The following is a 17,729-nucleotide window of genomic DNA, read 5'->3' as shown; positions in this document are numbered from 1 at the left end:
ATGTTTATTTTGACAAATTACATGGTTGTACAGAGGAATATAATAGTTGTGTGTACATGCCAAAAGCCCCTTTGTATGCAGAGCATTTCAGGCAAACTTAAAGATAAACTTGAGATTAGGAAGGCAATAATACGTACATAGTTCATATGGTCATAGAGGTAAAGGAATTGAAGGGAACTGTGGGATGATGAAAGTGGTTAGCTTGAGAAAACTGGGTAGACAGCAGGTAGTGACCTTGTTAAGGGTGGGTTACAACCTCTCCATGTGGCATGCCCTCTCTTTTAGATAGCAGATTTTGAATTTCTGCCTAAATGTAGAGCACTGGTGGAAATAAGAGGGATGATCTCTGACACAGTTAAGACAATGAGATGTATAAGACCAACAGGAGGGGTCATTGTGGGATTTAGAGCTGCAAATAAAGCAAATGGTGGTTCGACAACAGTAAATGTTTCTCTGGATGACCAATCTGCCAGCATTGTAAGTACAGTGGACCCCCGCATAACGATCGCCTCCAAATGCGACCAATTATGTAAGTGTATTTATGTAAGTGCGTTTGTACGTGTATGTTTGAGGGTCTGAAATTGACTAATCTACTTCACAATATTCCTTATGGGAAAAAATTCGGTCAGTACTGGCACCTGAACATACTACTGGAATGAAAAAAGTTCGTTAACCGGGGGTCCACTGTAATGCCACAGAGTGGCTAGTGGCTTTGTAACTGCCAGCATCTGCCAGGTAACCCATTATAAGTTTGGCCTTGTAATTGGATTACAGCTGTGATCAGGAGGGCCTCAAACATGCGTCTCATTGCTGGAGAGTCAAGAACTGTCGACCCTTTCAGGGTCGAGAGGCCCTCTCCTAAACCTGTTCTCAGGGTCAAAAATTTTTCCAGAAAAAAAAAAAAATTCTTATGAAATGATGATGAATCTTTTCCCGATCATAATGACACCAAAAGTATAAAATTTGTTGGAAAACTTACGGAATTATGCTCTCGCGAAGTTAGTGGTCTCGCTGATGTTTATGTATTGGCAATTCTGCCCACTTTGAGCCCTATTTTTGGCTAATTCCTGTGTACTAGTTGACAAAAATCATATTTATTTTGCTAGAACTCCATTTTTTTTCTATTGAATGAGTACAAGAAACCACCCATTTACCAATTTCAACTATCCAATAAAGTGGTTAGAAATTGGCAATTTTCCCAATTTCACACAAATTTCAAAAGATGCCAATTTCCAAATAGGGTCCAGAATAAACAAGAAAGACATTCCTGGCACTAAAATAACAAGTTCTCTGTTCGTTAGCCACGTCCCCAGGCCCCTCTTATATTTCTTTTGCTTTCCACTTTGAATTTTTATTCTTACAAAAAATAGAAGATTCACTGTTATGCAGACTGTTGCATTAGTGTAGAAATGGTATAAATAATATCAATGCACTTGTGAAAGAATATTAGACTTACCAGTTGATGGGTAGTGGATGCTTGGCATGATTTGTTTACTTTTGAACTTTGGTAAAAATCGAACATTTCTGCTACTTCGAGCTCAATTTCAAGGTACTTTTCATTGTGAAACCAGTCAAAATCATCTCAATTTCTGTAATATGTCTTCCATTCTATAAAATGAGACCAGGAAAACTAGAATACAACCATAAATACCATACAAAAAATACAATGAAAAGTCGCTGTTTTAATCCAAAAAGACAGTTTTTCTTTTTTCTCATTACACACACTGTGCTGCAGGATTTTTTTTATACTGCACACATTGACCCATTCTTTCATATGTAGGCCTACCAGCTTTCTCTCGCTAGATTTGAAGGTGCTAGAATTTAGGCGTACTAGTACGTCATTAACCCTGGTGCGTAAGTTGTACTAGTACGTCGAAAACCCTGAAAGGGTTAAGATCAAATTGAGTATGATGTCTTCTGAACACTCCTTAAAAGATATGAAAGAAAGACTTGCCTATGGAAAATGGTTATCCCACAGTGCGAATTACATTATGCAAAAAAAAAAAAAAAAAGACAGCAATTGATGTGCCAGTCACCATTTGTACTTTGAATAAAGCTTCAGCTAGCATAACCTCCTGCATATGAATAGTGCACACTGTTATATAATGCATGTAATGAGACTTCATGTCTAAACAGTGACAGCAGTGTAAGAACAATTTATACATCACATGTAAAGTAAGTAATAACAGTATAAACTACCCAGGAAACTTTAAAAACAAATTTCCTTTTCAGTGAAGAGATGCTCAGAATTATTTTTGGCAGACTTAGAAAAGCGATGGCAAGTATCTGTACAGATCTCTACAATTGCTGATATTATCTGCAAGCACGCCAATAACCACTTCCAGGTTTATGTCAAGTATTGTTCCAACCAGATCTACCAAGACAGGACACTGAAGGAGCTGAAGTGAGTTACACTTTTATTATCAAATTTTATTCATTAATTAAATGGGATTTATGATTTATGCAAACTTAGAGAAAATTATATAGAGCTATATTTAGGAAGTTGTATTTGGAGTGACATATAAACTTTCATAACTGGGCACCTCTGCAAAGATGATGAAAGTGATAAATGATGGTGATAGTTCTTTTCTGTTTTGGGTCTCCTTGCCTCGGTGGGAGACGGCCGATGTGTTGAAAAAAAAAGTGTGTTTTTATGAATGTGTGGAGTTATTTTTAATTAGAATTAGTTGAGAATTGTAGATTAAATAACTACAGTACAGATATTGTTCTATTGGGTTATGGTAGTGACTGCTAGCAGCTATCTGTGCAGTGGACGAGGTGCAAGAGAGTGGGAGCTCAAGTACAGAACAGTGGCAGCTCAGGTACAGGACAATGGATGAGGTGCAAGACAGTGTAAACTCAGGTGCAGGACAGTGGGAACTTGGGTGCAGGACAGTGGGAGCTCAGGTGCAGGACAGTGGCACCTCAGGTGCAGGACAGTGGCACCTCAGGTGCAGGACAGTGGCAGCTCAGGTGCAGGACAGTGGCAGCTCAGGTGCAGGACAGTGGCAGCTCATGCCACACCATCCCTGTACAGCTATCCTCATCACTGCCTTCCTACACTACACAGGAGGGACCTCTGTAGTGGAGGAAGATTTGCGACACCACACAATAAATGAAAATTGCCGACTGGTGGAAAAGAGCTGTTTTTCATTACTGAATGCATCCAAGACACCTGATGTTTATGCTATCATATTTTAAGTGCTCATTACAGCTATGCATAAAAAAAGTAAAATAAATACATAGTACGTACATGCAAAACTTACCTTAAAATATGGCACCAGTCATTCTTCCTTTATGCAGTTCTTGTGCAAAAATGGCAGAAAAGTGGTAAAAACGCCGAACATAATGAACAATGGCTCAGTTGAAAGCCAACGACAACATGGAACACTGAAAAGAGGGTGCTATCTATGCAGGGCCCTCCTGTATACTCAAGCACATAATACCCTTGCCACAGGAATAAGGAAGTTGTGAGCTTGTGTAAAGAGCCTTCACTTACATATGGTGTGAAAGAGGGTAGGAGCAAATAGAGTGAGTGAGAGTGAGTGAGAGTGAGTGAGAGTGAGTGAGAGTGAGTGAGAGTGAGTGAGAGTGAGTGAGAGTGAGTGAGAGTGAGTGAGAGTGAGTGAGTGAGTGAGAGTGAGTGAGAGTGAGTGAGAGTGAGTGAGAGTGAGTGAGAGTGAGTGAGAGTGAGTGAGAGTGAGTGAGAGTGAGTGAGAGTGAGTGAGAGTGAGTGAGAGTGAGTGAGAGTGAGTGAGAGTGAGTGAGAGTGAGTGAGTGAGAGAGAGTGAGTGAGTGAGAGAGAGTGAGAGAGTGAGTGAGAGAGTGAGAGAGTGAGTGAGAGTGAGTGAGAGTGAGTGAGAGTGAGTGAGTGAGTGAGAGTGAGTGAGTGAGAGTGAGTGAGAGTGAGTGAGAGTGAGTGAGAGTGAGTGAGAGTGAGTGAGAGTGAGAGTGAGTGAGAGTGAGTGAGAGTGAGTGAGAGTGAGTGAGAGTGAGTGAGAGTGAGTGAGAGTGAGTGAGAGTGAGTGAGAGTGAGTGAGAGTGAGTGAGAGTGAGTGAGAGTGAGTGAGAGTGAGTGAGAGTGAGTGAGAGTGAGTGAGAGTGAGTGAGAGTGAGTGAGAGTGAGTGAGAGTGAGTGAGAGTGAGTGAGAGTGAGAGTGAGTGAGAGTGAGTGAGAGTGAGTGAGAGTGAGTGAGAGTGAGAGAGAGTGAGAGAGAGTGAGTGAGTGAGAGTGAGAGAGAGAGTGAGTGAGTGAGAGTGAGAGAGAGTGAGTGAGAGTGAGTGAGAGTGAGTGAGTGAGAGTGAGTGAGAGTGAGAGTGAGTGAGAGAGAGTGAGTGAGAGAGTGTGTGAGTGAGAGAGTCCAGTCCAGTCCAGCTGCTGCCTATCTTATGTTGCCCCAATCTTCCCACATCTCTCACAACCAGAACAATGAAGTAGTGAGCATATGCCCAAAATACTATGCATAAAAGGGAGCTTCCTATAAAGTAGTTCATATGTGATAATCACCCTGATTGTATAATATTCTGTACTCCTCTTTATATAAATGGTTTGTTTATGTAGGGTATTGTGTTAAATACTATGCAGGAGGGAGGGAGGTGGGAGTGAATGAGAGAGCAAGAATTAGATAGTGAGTCTTGTTGCTGCCTCTCCCTACACATCTGTACTGTACCGCACACCATTGTAGCTCTGTTCTGTTTGTCTAATGAATGCATGTATATTAATCAATGTTAATGCTATTTATAAATGAAAAGTAAGAGTTGTAAATTTAAAATTTGGCCAAATATTCTCAAAGCTAAATGCAATAAGGTAAAGAATATTATGACTTGGGAATGCATCTGCAATTATAACATTGATAAGTATGGAAAAAATTAGGCTCTACTTTCTAAGTAATTAACTGAACAATTTTCAGGAATACATATACGTTATAAGTGGAGGATTTACTGCGTGAGATAAATGACTAAAATTTAGTTTACTTTTCCTAAATTTACAATTTAAAATAGTGCTTTTTCCTGTATTTTTCAGTACTTTGAAATTAAATATTATAAGCCACATTTGAATTGCATAAATTTAATTTTTTTTTTTCAATGCACTGACTGTCTCCCACTGAGGCAGAGTGACCTTAAAAGAAAAGTAAAGTTTTTCTCTTTACATGTAATAATTTATACAGGAGAAGGGGTTTTATATCGTTGTATTATTTATTTTTCAGGGAAAATAATCCTCGATTCTTGGAGGTGCTGAACTGTCTGGAGTCTTCTCCAGTGTGTCAGTCACTTGCTATGCACTCCTTCCTCATGCTACCCATGCAGAGAATTACAAGGCTACCTCTGCTTGTAGATGCCATATTTCACCGCCTAGAGTATGGCACACCTATGTGGAATGAATACAAGATAGCTCTAGCAACTCTTACAAAGGTATGTACATTTTTAGTTTTAAGGGATACAGAAATTTCTCTAATGTAATTATGAGTAGTTTTAGCTTGTTTGTTTTGTTTGTAGGGTGCATTCAGAAGTTGAAAGGAAGATATGAAAGAGAGGTAATAAAAGATAGCTGCTTGTACATCAAACATATTACGATAACCTAAGGTGTGAGAGTTATGGGTTTGATATCACGCAAGAATTCTTAAAAAAAAAAATTTTGACATACACAAGATGGGATACAAGATAGATTTTTTCCTTCTTCTTTAACAAACTGGCCATATCCCACTGAGGCAGGGTGACCTACAAAGAAAAACAAAAAGTTTCTTTGTAAACTTAGTTCTTTGTAAACTTAGTGACTAAAATGCTGGAAGCATTTTAGTCACCTCTTATGACAGGCATGGTTTACAGAAGAATTCTGTCCCACTTCCCCATGGAGATAAGAGGAAATAAACAAGAACTATTAAGAAAATAGAAGAAAAGACAGATGGGTGTGTAAATATATCTGCATGTACATGCATGTGTAGTGTGACCTAAGTATAAGTAGAAGTAGCAAGATATACCTGGAATTTCACTATTCTTTCACAGTGGTTGTTTTGCATGATAATATATATTTGGAAAGTACTTGAGGGCCTGGTCCCAAATGTGCATGCACACTGCCAAAACATACTGGAGTGAGTAATAGGGGAGGAAGTGCAAGAAAAACTTGGTGAAGGGTAGGGGTGCTGGAGGCACAAGAGAAAATTGTATCAACATCCATGGTCCCAGATTGTTCAACATCTTTCCCGAAGGTATCAGAAACTCTGCTGGGACAAATGTAGAAGTTATCAAGAGAAAACTGGACAAGTATCTCCACCAGTTCATTCAGACTGTGATAGATACGTGGGCCAGCAGGCTGCCACCAGTAATAATTTGATTGACCAGGCAAGTACCAGACAAGCCTAGTCCAGAGCCAGGTTCCAAGAATAAAAAAAATACTTGTCAAACATATACCAAAGGTACCCTTAGCAGTTTACCAGTGTAGTGGAATCTTTATCACACATGGTATATTATACCAACAAATATTTTTTTTTTTATTAACACATCGGCCGATTCCCACCAAGGCAGGGTGGCCCGAAAAAGAAAAACTTTCATCATTCACTCCATCACTCTTTTGCCAGAGGGGTGCTTTATGCTACAGTTATAAAACTGCAACATTAACACCCCTCCAGAGTGTAGACACTACTTCCCATCTCCAGGACTCAAGTCCAGCCTGCCGGTTTCCCTGAATCCCTTCATAAATGTTACTTTGCTCACACTCCAACAGCACATTAAGTATTAAAAACCATTCATCTCCATTCACTCCTATCAAATACGCTCACGCACGCTTGCTGGAAGTCCAAGCCCCTCGCACACAAAACTTCCTTTACCCCCTCCCTCCAACCCTTTCTAGGCCAACCCCTACACCGCCTTCCCTCCACTAAAGATTTATACACTTTTGAAGTCATTCTGTTTTGTTTCATTCTCTCTACATGTCCGAACCGCTTTAACAACCCTTCCTCAGCCCTCTGGACAATAGTTTTGGTAATCCTACACCTTCTCCTAATTTTCAAACTACGAATTCTCTGCATTATATTCACACCACACATTGCCCTCAGACATGACATCGCCACTGCCTCCAGCCTTCTCCTCGTTGCAACATTCATCACCCATGCTTCACACCCATACTAGTGTTGATACAACTATACTCTCATACATTACCCCTCTTTGCTTCCACAGACAAAGTTCTTTGTCTCCACAGACTCCTAAGTGCACCACTCACCCTTTTCCCCTCATCAATTCTGAGATACACCTCCGCCTTCATAGACCCATCTGCTGACACGTCGACTCCCAAATATCTGAATATATTCACCTCCTCCATACTATCTCCCTCCAATTTGATATCCAATCTTTCACCACCTAATCTTTTTGTTATCCTTATAAACTCACTCTTTCCTATATTCACTTTTAATTTCATCCACTAGCCTCTGCAACTTCTCTTCAGAATCTCCCAAAAAACAGTGTCATCAGCAAAGAGCAACTGTGACAACTCCCACTTTGTGTTTGATTCTTTAACTTTTAACTCCACACCTCTTGCCAGGACCCTCTCATTCACTTCTCTTACAACCCCATCTATAAATATATTGAACAACCACGGTGACATCACACATCCTTGTCTAAGGCTTACTTTTACTGGGAAATAACCTCCCTCTCTCTCCTACATACTCTAACCTGAGCCTCACTATCCTTGTAAAAACTCTTCACTGCTTTCAGTAACCTACCTCCTATACCATACACCTGCAACATCTGCCATATTGCTTCCCTATCCACCCTGTCATATGCCTTTTCCAAATCCATAAATGCCACAAAAACCTCTTTACATTATCTAAATACTGTTCACCTATATGTTTCACTGTAAAGACTTCGTCTACACACCCCCTACCTTTCCTAAAGCCTCCTTGTTCATCTGCTATCCTACTCTCCGTCTTACTCTTAATTCTTTCAATAATAACTCGACCATACACTTTACCAGGTATACTCAGCGGACTTACTCACCTATAGTTTTTGCACTTTTTTTTTTTTTCCTTTATACAAAGGAACTATGCATGTTCTTTGCCAATCCCTAGGTACCTTGCCCTCTTCCCTACATTTATTAAATAACACCAACCACTCCAAAACTATATCCCCACCTGCTTTTAACATTTCTATCTTTATCCCAACTGCCTTACCCCCTTTCATTCTACCCACTGCCTCACGAACTTCCTCCACACTCACAACTGGCTCATCCTCACTCCTACAAAATGTTATTCCTCCTTGCCCTATACACGAAATCACAGCTTCCCTGTCTTCAACATTTAACAATTCCTCAAAATATTCCCTCCATCTTCCCGATACCTCTAACTCTCCATTTAATAACTCTCCTCTCCTATTTTTAACTGTCAAATCCATGTGCTCCCTAGGCTTCCTCAACTTATTAATCTCGCTCCAAAACTTTTTCTTACTTTCGACAAAATTTGTTGATAGATGAATGGTTCAGAGAACCGACATGTTGATAAATTAGACACATGTGCAACTCTTGGGTATCTTTATTGAGGAAACGTTTTGCCACACAGTGGCTTCATCAGTCCATACATAGGAGAAACTTGAAGAACAGGAGGAGAATGAGGTAATCAGTCCCTCAACCTTGAGTCGATGTGTTCAGTCCATCAATCTTGAGTAGAATACGGCAGATGAGCGGAGAAGCAGCTTATAAACCGTATGGCAGGAGAGGTGCAGCAGTCATAGGTGGTGTCACATTTGTTCAATGTGGAAGTAGGTTGTGCCCAAGAATTAGGCAACATGTTGGTTCTCTGAACCATTCATCTACAAACCTGTCAGACACTGCAACTTCTTGGGATCTTAATACTTAGGAATTCTTGGCTTGCCTAATTCTTGGGCACAACCTACTTCCACATTGAACAAATGTGACACCACCTATGACTGCTGCACCTCTCCTGCCATACGGTTTATAAGCTGCTTCTCCGCTCATCTGCCGTATTCTACTCAAGATTGATGGACTGAACACATCGACTCAAGGTTGAGGGACTGATTACCTCATTCTCCTCCTGTTCTTCAAGTTTCTCCTATGTATGGACTGATGAAGCCACTGTGTGGCGAAACGTTTCCTCAATAAAGATACCCAAGAGTTGCACATGTGTCTAATTTATCAAAATTTGTTGATAACATCTCGCCCACTCTCTCATTTGCTCTTTTTAGATTGCTTCACCACTCTCTTAACCTCTCTTTTTTTTCTCAATATACTCTTCCCTCCTTGCATCACTTCTACTTTGTAAAAACCTCTCGTATGCTAACTTTTTCTCCCGTACTACTCTCTTTACATCATCATTCCACCAATCGCTCTTCTTCCCTCCCACACCTACTTTCCTGTAACCACAAACTTCTGCTGAAAACACTCTAACACTGCATTCTTAAACCTACCCCATACATCTTCGACCCCATAACCAATACATAGTCCAACAAACTACTGTCATTATGCCCTACATCATATCTTGTATACTTACTTAACCTCTTTTTCTTAAAATACGTATTACTTATAACTAAACCCGTTTCTATACAAAGTTCAATCAAAGGGCTCCCATTATCATTTACACCTGGCACCCCAAACTTACCTACCACACCCTCTCTAAATGTTTCTCCTACTTTAGCATTTAGGTCCCCTACCACAATTACTCTCTCACATGGTTCAAAGGTTCCTATACATTCGCTTAACATCTCCCAAAATCTCTCCTATTCACCCCTCCCTTCTCCAGGTGCATACACGCTTATTATGACCCACTTTTCACATCCTACCCTCATTTTAATTCACATAATCCTTGTATTTACACATTTATATTCCCTCTTATCCTTCCATAACTGGCCCTTCAACATTATTGCTACCCCTTTCTTAGCTCTAACTCTCTCAGCTACTCCTGACTTAATCCCATTTATTTCTCCCCACTGAAACTCCCCTACCCCCTTCAGCTTTGTTTCGCTTAGGGCCAGGACATCCAACTTCTTTTTATTCATAACATCAGCAATCATCTCATTCTTATCATCCGCACTACTTCCACGCACATTCAGGCATGGCTTACGGAGGGAAGATTCTTTTCCACTTCCCCATGGACGAGAGAGAGCGAGCAGAAGGTATAGTCACTTGTCAACCCCTCGGCTACGTTGGATTATCTGACCACAAGGCTGTTTTTACGACACTTAAGATCCCAACAGAATGAGGTGAGGAGTCCACACGCACAACTTGGCTATGGGAAAGAGGTAATTGGCCAGCCCTTTGCTCTGAGCTCGCCACCACTGATTGGAATGCTCTTCTCCAAGGGGATGTTGACAACCAAGTGAAAGTCTTCACTGGACACATCCATAATCTACAAGAACACATTCCTCACCGGCAATATGTGACGAAGCCTACAGATCAGCCTTGGTTTGGCTTTCGTTGTAGAGAGGCTGCTACTGCTAAGTACAAAGCATGGCGAAGGTATAAGAGACATCCTGCCACCTATAACAGGAACTTGCACAGGCAAGCCTGTAGGCATATGGGTGACGTTCAAAAGTGGGCCATTGCTAAATGGGAGGTGGACACAAAAAGAAAGCTAGCATCAGGTAGGGTAGGCTCCAAAACCTGGTGGTCCCTGGTCAAGGACAGACAAGGGTATCTGCCTGATGAACTCATTCCACCTCTAAATCGACAGGATGGGACCACATCTACTAGTAGTCAAGAGAAGGTGGACCTCTTTGCTGAACACTTTGCTACCAAAATGCAAGTTCCTGATCCAGCAAGGAACCCTCCTTGGCTAGCTGCAAGAACTGTGTCAAAACTGTCAGTGGTGACAAGGCAGGAGGAGGTGCATTTCCTTCTTAAATTGCTTGACCAAGAAAAGGCTGTGGGCCCAGACAAGTTGAGCCCAAGATTGCTGAGAAGATGTGCAGACCAGCTAGCAGCACCTCTAACTCGCATCTTGCAGCTCTGCCTAGTACAGTGTAAATGGCTCTCTGTAGAAAGAGGCAAATGTAGTCCCTGTTCACAAAAAGAAGAGCAGAGTAGAAATCAGCAACTACAGACCAGTGTCACTCCTGTCAATCACTGGTAAGATCCTTGAGACAATAATCTCAAGAGAAATGACAGTTTTTTGACTACCACTCACTACTTTGTGACCGTCAACATGGCTTCAGGAAAGGTTACTCTGCTGCTGATCTGTTGATAAACTTCTCCACTAAGTGGCACCAGTCACTGGATGAATCCAAAGTCAGCTGTGTGGTAGCACTGGACATTGCTGGTGCTTTCGACCGGGTGTGGCACCAGGGCCTCTTAGCAAAACTTCAAGCACTGGGAATTGCAGGCTCTACGCTATGTCTCCTCAGTGATTACCTTCATGGTAGATCTTTAAGGGTAGTTCTCAATGGAATGGAATCAGCAAGACATCATATTGGGGCAAGTGTTCCACAAGGAAGCGTGCTGGGACCATTGTTATGGAATGTCTACTTCAATGACCTTCATCTCATCCCAGAATCCCATGCATGTGCAGACGACTGTACACTGACATTCACTTATCCAAGAGAAGAAATGCCAGCTGCTCTAAGCTACATCAATCACCAGCTAAGATCTATATCAGCTTGGGGAAATAGATGGCAAGTAACATTTGCACCTGAGAAAATGCAGATGATGATGGTCTCTAGGCACCATGATGGTAATGCTGGTGCAGTAGTAAGGGTGTTAGCACCTGGAGAAGTTGATATCCTTGGGGTGAAATTTTACTCCAAACTGACCATGAAGAACCATGTTGTAAATCTTGCAAACAGGGCAGCCAGGAAGCTTACAACACTTCAACGTATCTCACATCTGCTTGAGAGTAGGAGTTGCAAGATTCTGTACAAGGCACAAGTACGCTCACACCTTGAATATGCTCCACTTTCTTGGTTTGCCTGCCCCCCTCCCTCTAGTCTGTGACTGCTTGACAGAGTAGAGAACAGAGCAAGACGTCTCTCTCTCGCCTGGAGCCATCCTGGATAGATCTGTCATTTCAGCAGAGCCTTCAACACAGGAAGGATGTGGGTGGCCTTATTGTTATGTACAAGGCCAATATTGTCAAAGTACCACACTTGGATCCACTTCGAGGACAGTGTGAAACAAGCTTTTATGCCACAAGATGGGCAGAAAGCAGCAACTTCACTCTGGCTGTACCCTTCTCCAGAACATCACTCCATCTGAGATCATATATACCCAGGATAACTCGAGTATGGAACACATTCGTACAGCATAATGATGTCAATGAGATAGTTGATCAAATGAAAATGCTGGCCCACAGATGGCTCCAACTTCATCCTGTTCCCTACTTGTACGTCTCACAACAATAAAAATGCTTTCAAATGAGCTGATGTAGGTAACAGCTCTTAGCTTGCCAATAGTTAGGAATCCTTAACTTGTAAATAGCTTGTCAATAAAGTTAGGGATCCTTAACCTTGTCAAACCCTGTGTAACAAAAAAAAAAATCGAGAGAGAGAGCTAGTCAGCAAGTGCTAGAGAGAGCTAGAGAGCAAGTGCTAGAGAGAGAGAGCTAGAGAGCAAGTGCTAGAGAGAGAGAGAGCTAGAGAGCAAGTGCTAGAGCTAGAGAGCAAGTGCTAGAGAGAGAGCTAGAGAGCAAGTGCTAGAGAGAGAGAGCGAGCTAGAGAGCAAGTGCTAGAGAGCGAGCTAGAGAGCAAGTGCTAGAGAGAGAGCTAGAGAGCAAGTGCTAGAGAGAGAGCTAGAGAGCAAGTGCTAGAGAGAGAGCTAGAGAGCAAGTGCTAGAGAGAGAGCTAGAGAGCAAGTGCTAGAGAGAGAGCTAGAGAGCAAGTGCTAGAGAGAGAGCTAGAGAGCAAGTGCTAGAGAGAGAGCTAGAGAGCAAGTGCTAGAGAGAGAGCTAGAGAGCAAGTGCTAGAGAGAGAGCTAGAGAGCAAGTGCTAGAGAGAGAGCTAGAGAGCAAGTGCTAGAGAGCAAGTGCTAGAGAGCGAGCTAGAGAGCAAGTGCTAGAGAGCGAGCTAGAGAGCAATTGCTAGAGAGAGAGCTAGAGAGCAATTGCTAGAGAGAGAGCTAGAGAGCAATTGCTAGAGAGAGAGCTAGAGAGCAATTGCTAGAGAGAGAGCTAGAGAGCAATTGCTAGAGAGAGAGCTAGAGAGCAATTGCTAGAGAGAGCGCTAGAGAGCAATTGCTAGAGAGAGAGCTAGAGAGCAAGTGCTAGAGAGAGAGCTAGAGAGCAAGTGCTAGAGAGAGAGCTAGAGAGCAAGTGCTAGAGAGAGAGCTAGAGAGCAAGTGCTAGAGAGCAAGTGCTAGAGAGAGAGCTAGAGAGCAAGTGCTAGAGAGAGAGCTAGAGAGCAAGTGCTAGAGAGAGAGCTAGAGAGCAAGTGCTAGAGAGAGAGCTAGAGAGCAAGTGCTAGAGAGCTAGAGAGCAAGTGCTAGAGAGAGAGCTAGAGAGCAAGTGCTAGAGAGAGAGCTAGAGAGCAAGTGCTAGAGAGAGAGCTAGAGAGCAAGTGCTAGAGAGAGAGCTAGAGAGCAAGTGCTAGAGAGAGAGCTAGAGAGCAAGTGCTAGAGAGAGAGCTAGAGAGCAAGTGCTAGAGAGAGAGCGAGAGAGCAAGTGCTAGAGAGAGAGCGAGAGAGCAAGTGCTAGAGAGAGAGAGAGAGAGAGAGAGAGCGAGCGAGAGAGCAAGTGCTAGAGAGAGAGAGAGAGAGAGAGAGAGAGAGAGCGAGCTAGAGAGCAAGTGCTAGAGAGAGAGCTAGAGAGCAAGTGCTAGAGAGAGAGCTAGAGAGCAAGTGCTAGAGAGAGAGCTAGAGAGCAAGTGCTAGAGAGAGAGCTAGAGAGCAAGTGCTAGAGAGAGAGCTAGAGAGCAAGTGCTAGAGAGAGAGCTAGAGAGCAAGTGCTAGAGAGAGAGCTAGAGAGCAAGTGCTAGAGAGAGAGCTAGAGAGCAAGTGCTAGAGAGAGAGCTAGAGAGCAAGTGCTAGAGAGAGAGCTAGAGAGCAAGTGCTAGAGAGCAAGTGCTAGAGAGAGAGCTAGAGAGCAAGTGCTAGAGAGAGAGCTAGAGAGCAAGTGCTAGAGAGAGAGCTAGAGAGCAAGTGCTAGAGAGAGAGCTAGAGAGCAAGTGCTAGAGAGAGAGCTAGAGAGCAAGTGCTAGAGAGAGAGCGCACTAGAGAGCAAGTGCTAGAGAGAGAGCGCACTAGAGAGCAAGTGCTAGAGAGAGAGAGAGAGCGAGCGAGCTATTAAGAAAAAGAACAACCCTAGATGTGTGTATGTACACATATATATGCATGTGCTTGCCTCTGTAGTGTGACATGTGTAAGTAGAAGTAGCAAGATATACCTGTTATCCAGCGTGTTTGAGACAGAAAAGAGACACCAGCAATCCTACCATCATGTAAAACAGTTACAGGTTTCTGTTTCACAGTCACCTGGCAGGACGGTATTACCTCCCTGGGTGGTTGCTGTCTACCAACCTACTACCTAAGTAGTCAGGGGATCCTTTACCAGTTCAGGTAGCGAATTTCAGATCTTCTGGTCTTTTATGTGCATTTCATTTGTGCATAGTGTGAGACTGACACGAGGAATGTTGAGTGCCTTGTATTGTGACTGTGCATTCTTTTGTAGCTATCAAAGAGAAGTTTAAGTGGAGGGTTTATATTGGAGTTTAATGTTCTGTATATGTAGTAGGCACAGTAATATGAGTGTGTCTTGGAATAGATGTAAGTAGAAATAGCAAAATGTACCTGTCATCTTATCTGTTTGAGGCTGCCAATAATTAACAATTGTTGTAAGTTTTATTAAAAGTCACAAAAGTCTCAAATGCCAGTACAATCTCTTTGCTGACAGATTGTATCAGAATGTAACGAGGGAGCTCGCAAGATGGAGCGCATGGAGGAGATGCTCATTCTCTCGCGTCAGCTGGATTTTCGGGAGGTAAAGGCAATACCACTTATCTCTGCTTCCCGTTGGCTCGTCAAGAAGGGTGAGCTGATAAGGCTGACGTGGAGGGAAAACGATGCTAAACTCACCTTTGGCAAGAGAATATCAAAATGTACCCTATACTTCTTCTTGTTTACCGACCTTCTTGTTGTTACTAAGAAAAAGAGGTTTGTATTAAAGATTTATGTCCTTTTGAATAAGAAGATATTAAACATGCCCTGTTAACTTAAGATTTATTGATTTATAAGTATATGGTATGTATACAGTACATTTATTATTTACGATACAGTCATACCTCGACTTAAGAGTGCCCCAACTTATGAGTTTTCTGAGTTATGAGCCATCACTCGGTCGATTTTTTGTTTTGAGTTGCAAGCGAGCTTCAGATGTGCTGCCACTCACAGGAGATACCAAGGAAATATTAACCCTTTGAGGGTTTCGGACGTACTAGTATGTCTTACGCTCGGGTTTTTGACGTACTAGTACGCATAAATTCTAGCGCCGTCAGATCTCGCGGGAAAAGGCTGTAGGCCTCCATATGAAAGAATGGGTCTGTGTGGTTAGTGTGCACAGTATAAAAAAAAATCCTGCAGCACACAGTGCATAATGAGAAAAAAAAACTTTCACCGTTTTTTTTTGGCATAAAACAGCGATTTTGCTCTGTATTTTCGTATGGTATTTATTGTTGTATTCTAGTTTTCTTGGTCTCATTTTATAGAATGGAATGCATATCACAGAAATTGAGATGATTTTCACTGGTTTTACAAAGAAAAGTACCTTGAAATTGAGCTCAAAGTAGGAGAAATGTTTGATTTTTACCAAAGTTCAAAAGTAAACAAATCATGCCAAGCGTCCAATACACGTCAACTGGTGAGTCTAACATTCTTTTGCAAGTGAGCCAATATGATTTATATCATTTTTTACACTAATGCAGTAGTCTGCATAACAGTAAATCTTCTATTTTTCGTGAGAATAAAAATTCAAAGTGGAAAGCAAAAGAATGTAAGAGGGGCCTTGAGACGTGACTAATGAACAGAAGAAATGTCATTTTAGTGCCAGGAATGTATTTCTTGTTTGTTCTGGACCCTATTCGGAAATTGGCATTTTTTGAAATTTGTGTGAAATTGGCAAAATTGCTAAATTCTGACCACTGTATTGGATAGTTGAAAATGGTAAATGGGTGGTTTCTTGCACTCATTCAATAGAAAAAATGTAGTTCTAGCGAAATATTCATGTTTTTTGTCGACTAGTACAGAGCAATTGGCCGAAAATGGGGCTCAAATTGGGCAAAATCGCCGATGCGTAAACATCGCAGTGACCGCTAACTTCGCGAGAGCATAATTCCGTAAGTTTTCCATCAAATCACATAATTTTGGTGTCATTATGATCGGGAAAAGATTCTCTATCTTTTCATAAGAAAAAATATTTTTTTTTTTTAAATTTGGCCGACCCTGAGAACGAGTTTCTGAGGGGGCCTGTCGACCCTCAAAGGGTTAGAAACCTCGATAATAACCAGTGTGTAAGATCTTTTCAGGTTTGATACTACTGGTAGTGTCATCCTGCCAGAATGTTCTATAACATATGCCCTAAGTAAAGATAAACAATTCTGGAACATGTGTAATACATGTTTGGCAGGTTGGCTGGCTGGCTGATTTGCTTTGGCTGTCTCTGTCTCCTTCTGTCTATCTGTATATATCTCTGTCTCTATCTCTGTCTGTCTCTGTCCATCTGTCTCTAGCTCACAGGTACACACAAATAGTTATATACAGGTCTCCCTCAACATTCACATTTTCAGCTTTCGCGGGCTTCACACATTCGCGAATTCCCAACCGCCAAATTCCCAGCCACCAAATTCCCAGCCGCCAAATCATATTTAAGTTTCCCGCCACCTGCGAGTCCCTACTACTCTCCCTCCGACCCCCGCAACTGGCAGCCAGCCCTCCCACCACTCAGTGTGGTGAGTGTTTTGTTTGTTCATTATTTGCTATTAAGCTACAGTATAAATAATGTAAACACATTCATGACTGCATATTGGAATGGCTATTTGAACAGGTATTGGACGGTGACATCATGTGTTTACTCTTGAACACAGCAAAGAATCAAACATTTCTGCTACTGCTAATAATAACAATAGTAATAATAATAATAATAATTAATAATAATAATAATACAATATAATTGAAGAAGGAAATTGTACAAAAATACGAGGGAGTGGTTGACACATAGTCAGTGTGACTTTGTTTATGCTGGAGTGAACATTAGTCTCCCTGCTCTTCCAAACATTTCACAATAATTCAGCAGTTGAGGCAGTGGGAGAGGCAGTGGGTGAGGCAGTGGTATTTACTAACATATACGTATGTTATAAATAATAATAGTACATGTTAATATTAATAACATTTATAATAATAATAATAAATGTTATTCATAATGTACTATTATTATTTATAACATATGTTAGTAAATATCACTGCCTCTACCGCTGCCTCTACCACTGCCTCTACCGCTGCCTCTACCGCTGCCTCTACCGCTGCCTCTACCGCTGCCTCTACCGCTGCCTCTACCGCTGCCTCTACCGCTGCCTCTACCGCTGCCTCTACCGCTGCCTCTACCGCTGCCTCTACCGCTGCCTCTACCGCTGCCTCTACCGCTGCCTCTACCGCTGCCTCTACCGCTGCCTCTACCGCTGCCTCTACCGCTGCCTCTACCGCTGCCTCTACCGCTGCCTCTACCGCTGCCTCTACCGCTGCCTCTACCGCTGCCTCTACCACTGCCTCTACCACTGCCTCTACCACTGCCTCAACCACTCCAGTCACAATCTACA

The 17,729-nt window shown here is 42.1% G+C and overlaps 1 protein-coding gene across 4 annotated transcripts in view; it reads left to right on the top strand.

Moving 5' to 3' along the window:
- Exn (Ephexin) overlaps positions 1-17,729 on the top strand; it is a 742,877-nt gene that overhangs the window by 683,924 nt on the left and 41,224 nt on the right. For all 4 annotated transcript variants that reach the window (XM_070096018.1, XM_070096015.1, XM_070096017.1 and 1 more), the window contains 3 exons: positions 2,233-2,404; positions 5,208-5,412; positions 14,816-15,075. In XM_070096018.1, the coding sequence (XP_069952119.1) occupies positions 2,233-2,404; positions 5,208-5,412; positions 14,816-15,075 (637 nt within the window). The remainder of the gene's footprint in view (positions 1-2,232; positions 2,405-5,207; positions 5,413-14,815; positions 15,076-17,729) is intronic.

Source organism: Cherax quadricarinatus, chromosome 52 (assembly GCF_038502225.1).
Source record: "Cherax quadricarinatus isolate ZL_2023a chromosome 52, ASM3850222v1, whole genome shotgun sequence".
Taxonomy (NCBI): domain Eukaryota; kingdom Metazoa; phylum Arthropoda; class Malacostraca; order Decapoda; family Parastacidae; genus Cherax; species Cherax quadricarinatus.
The sequence above is the reverse complement of the archived record's forward strand: the minus strand, read 5'-3'. Positions and strand labels throughout refer to the sequence as shown.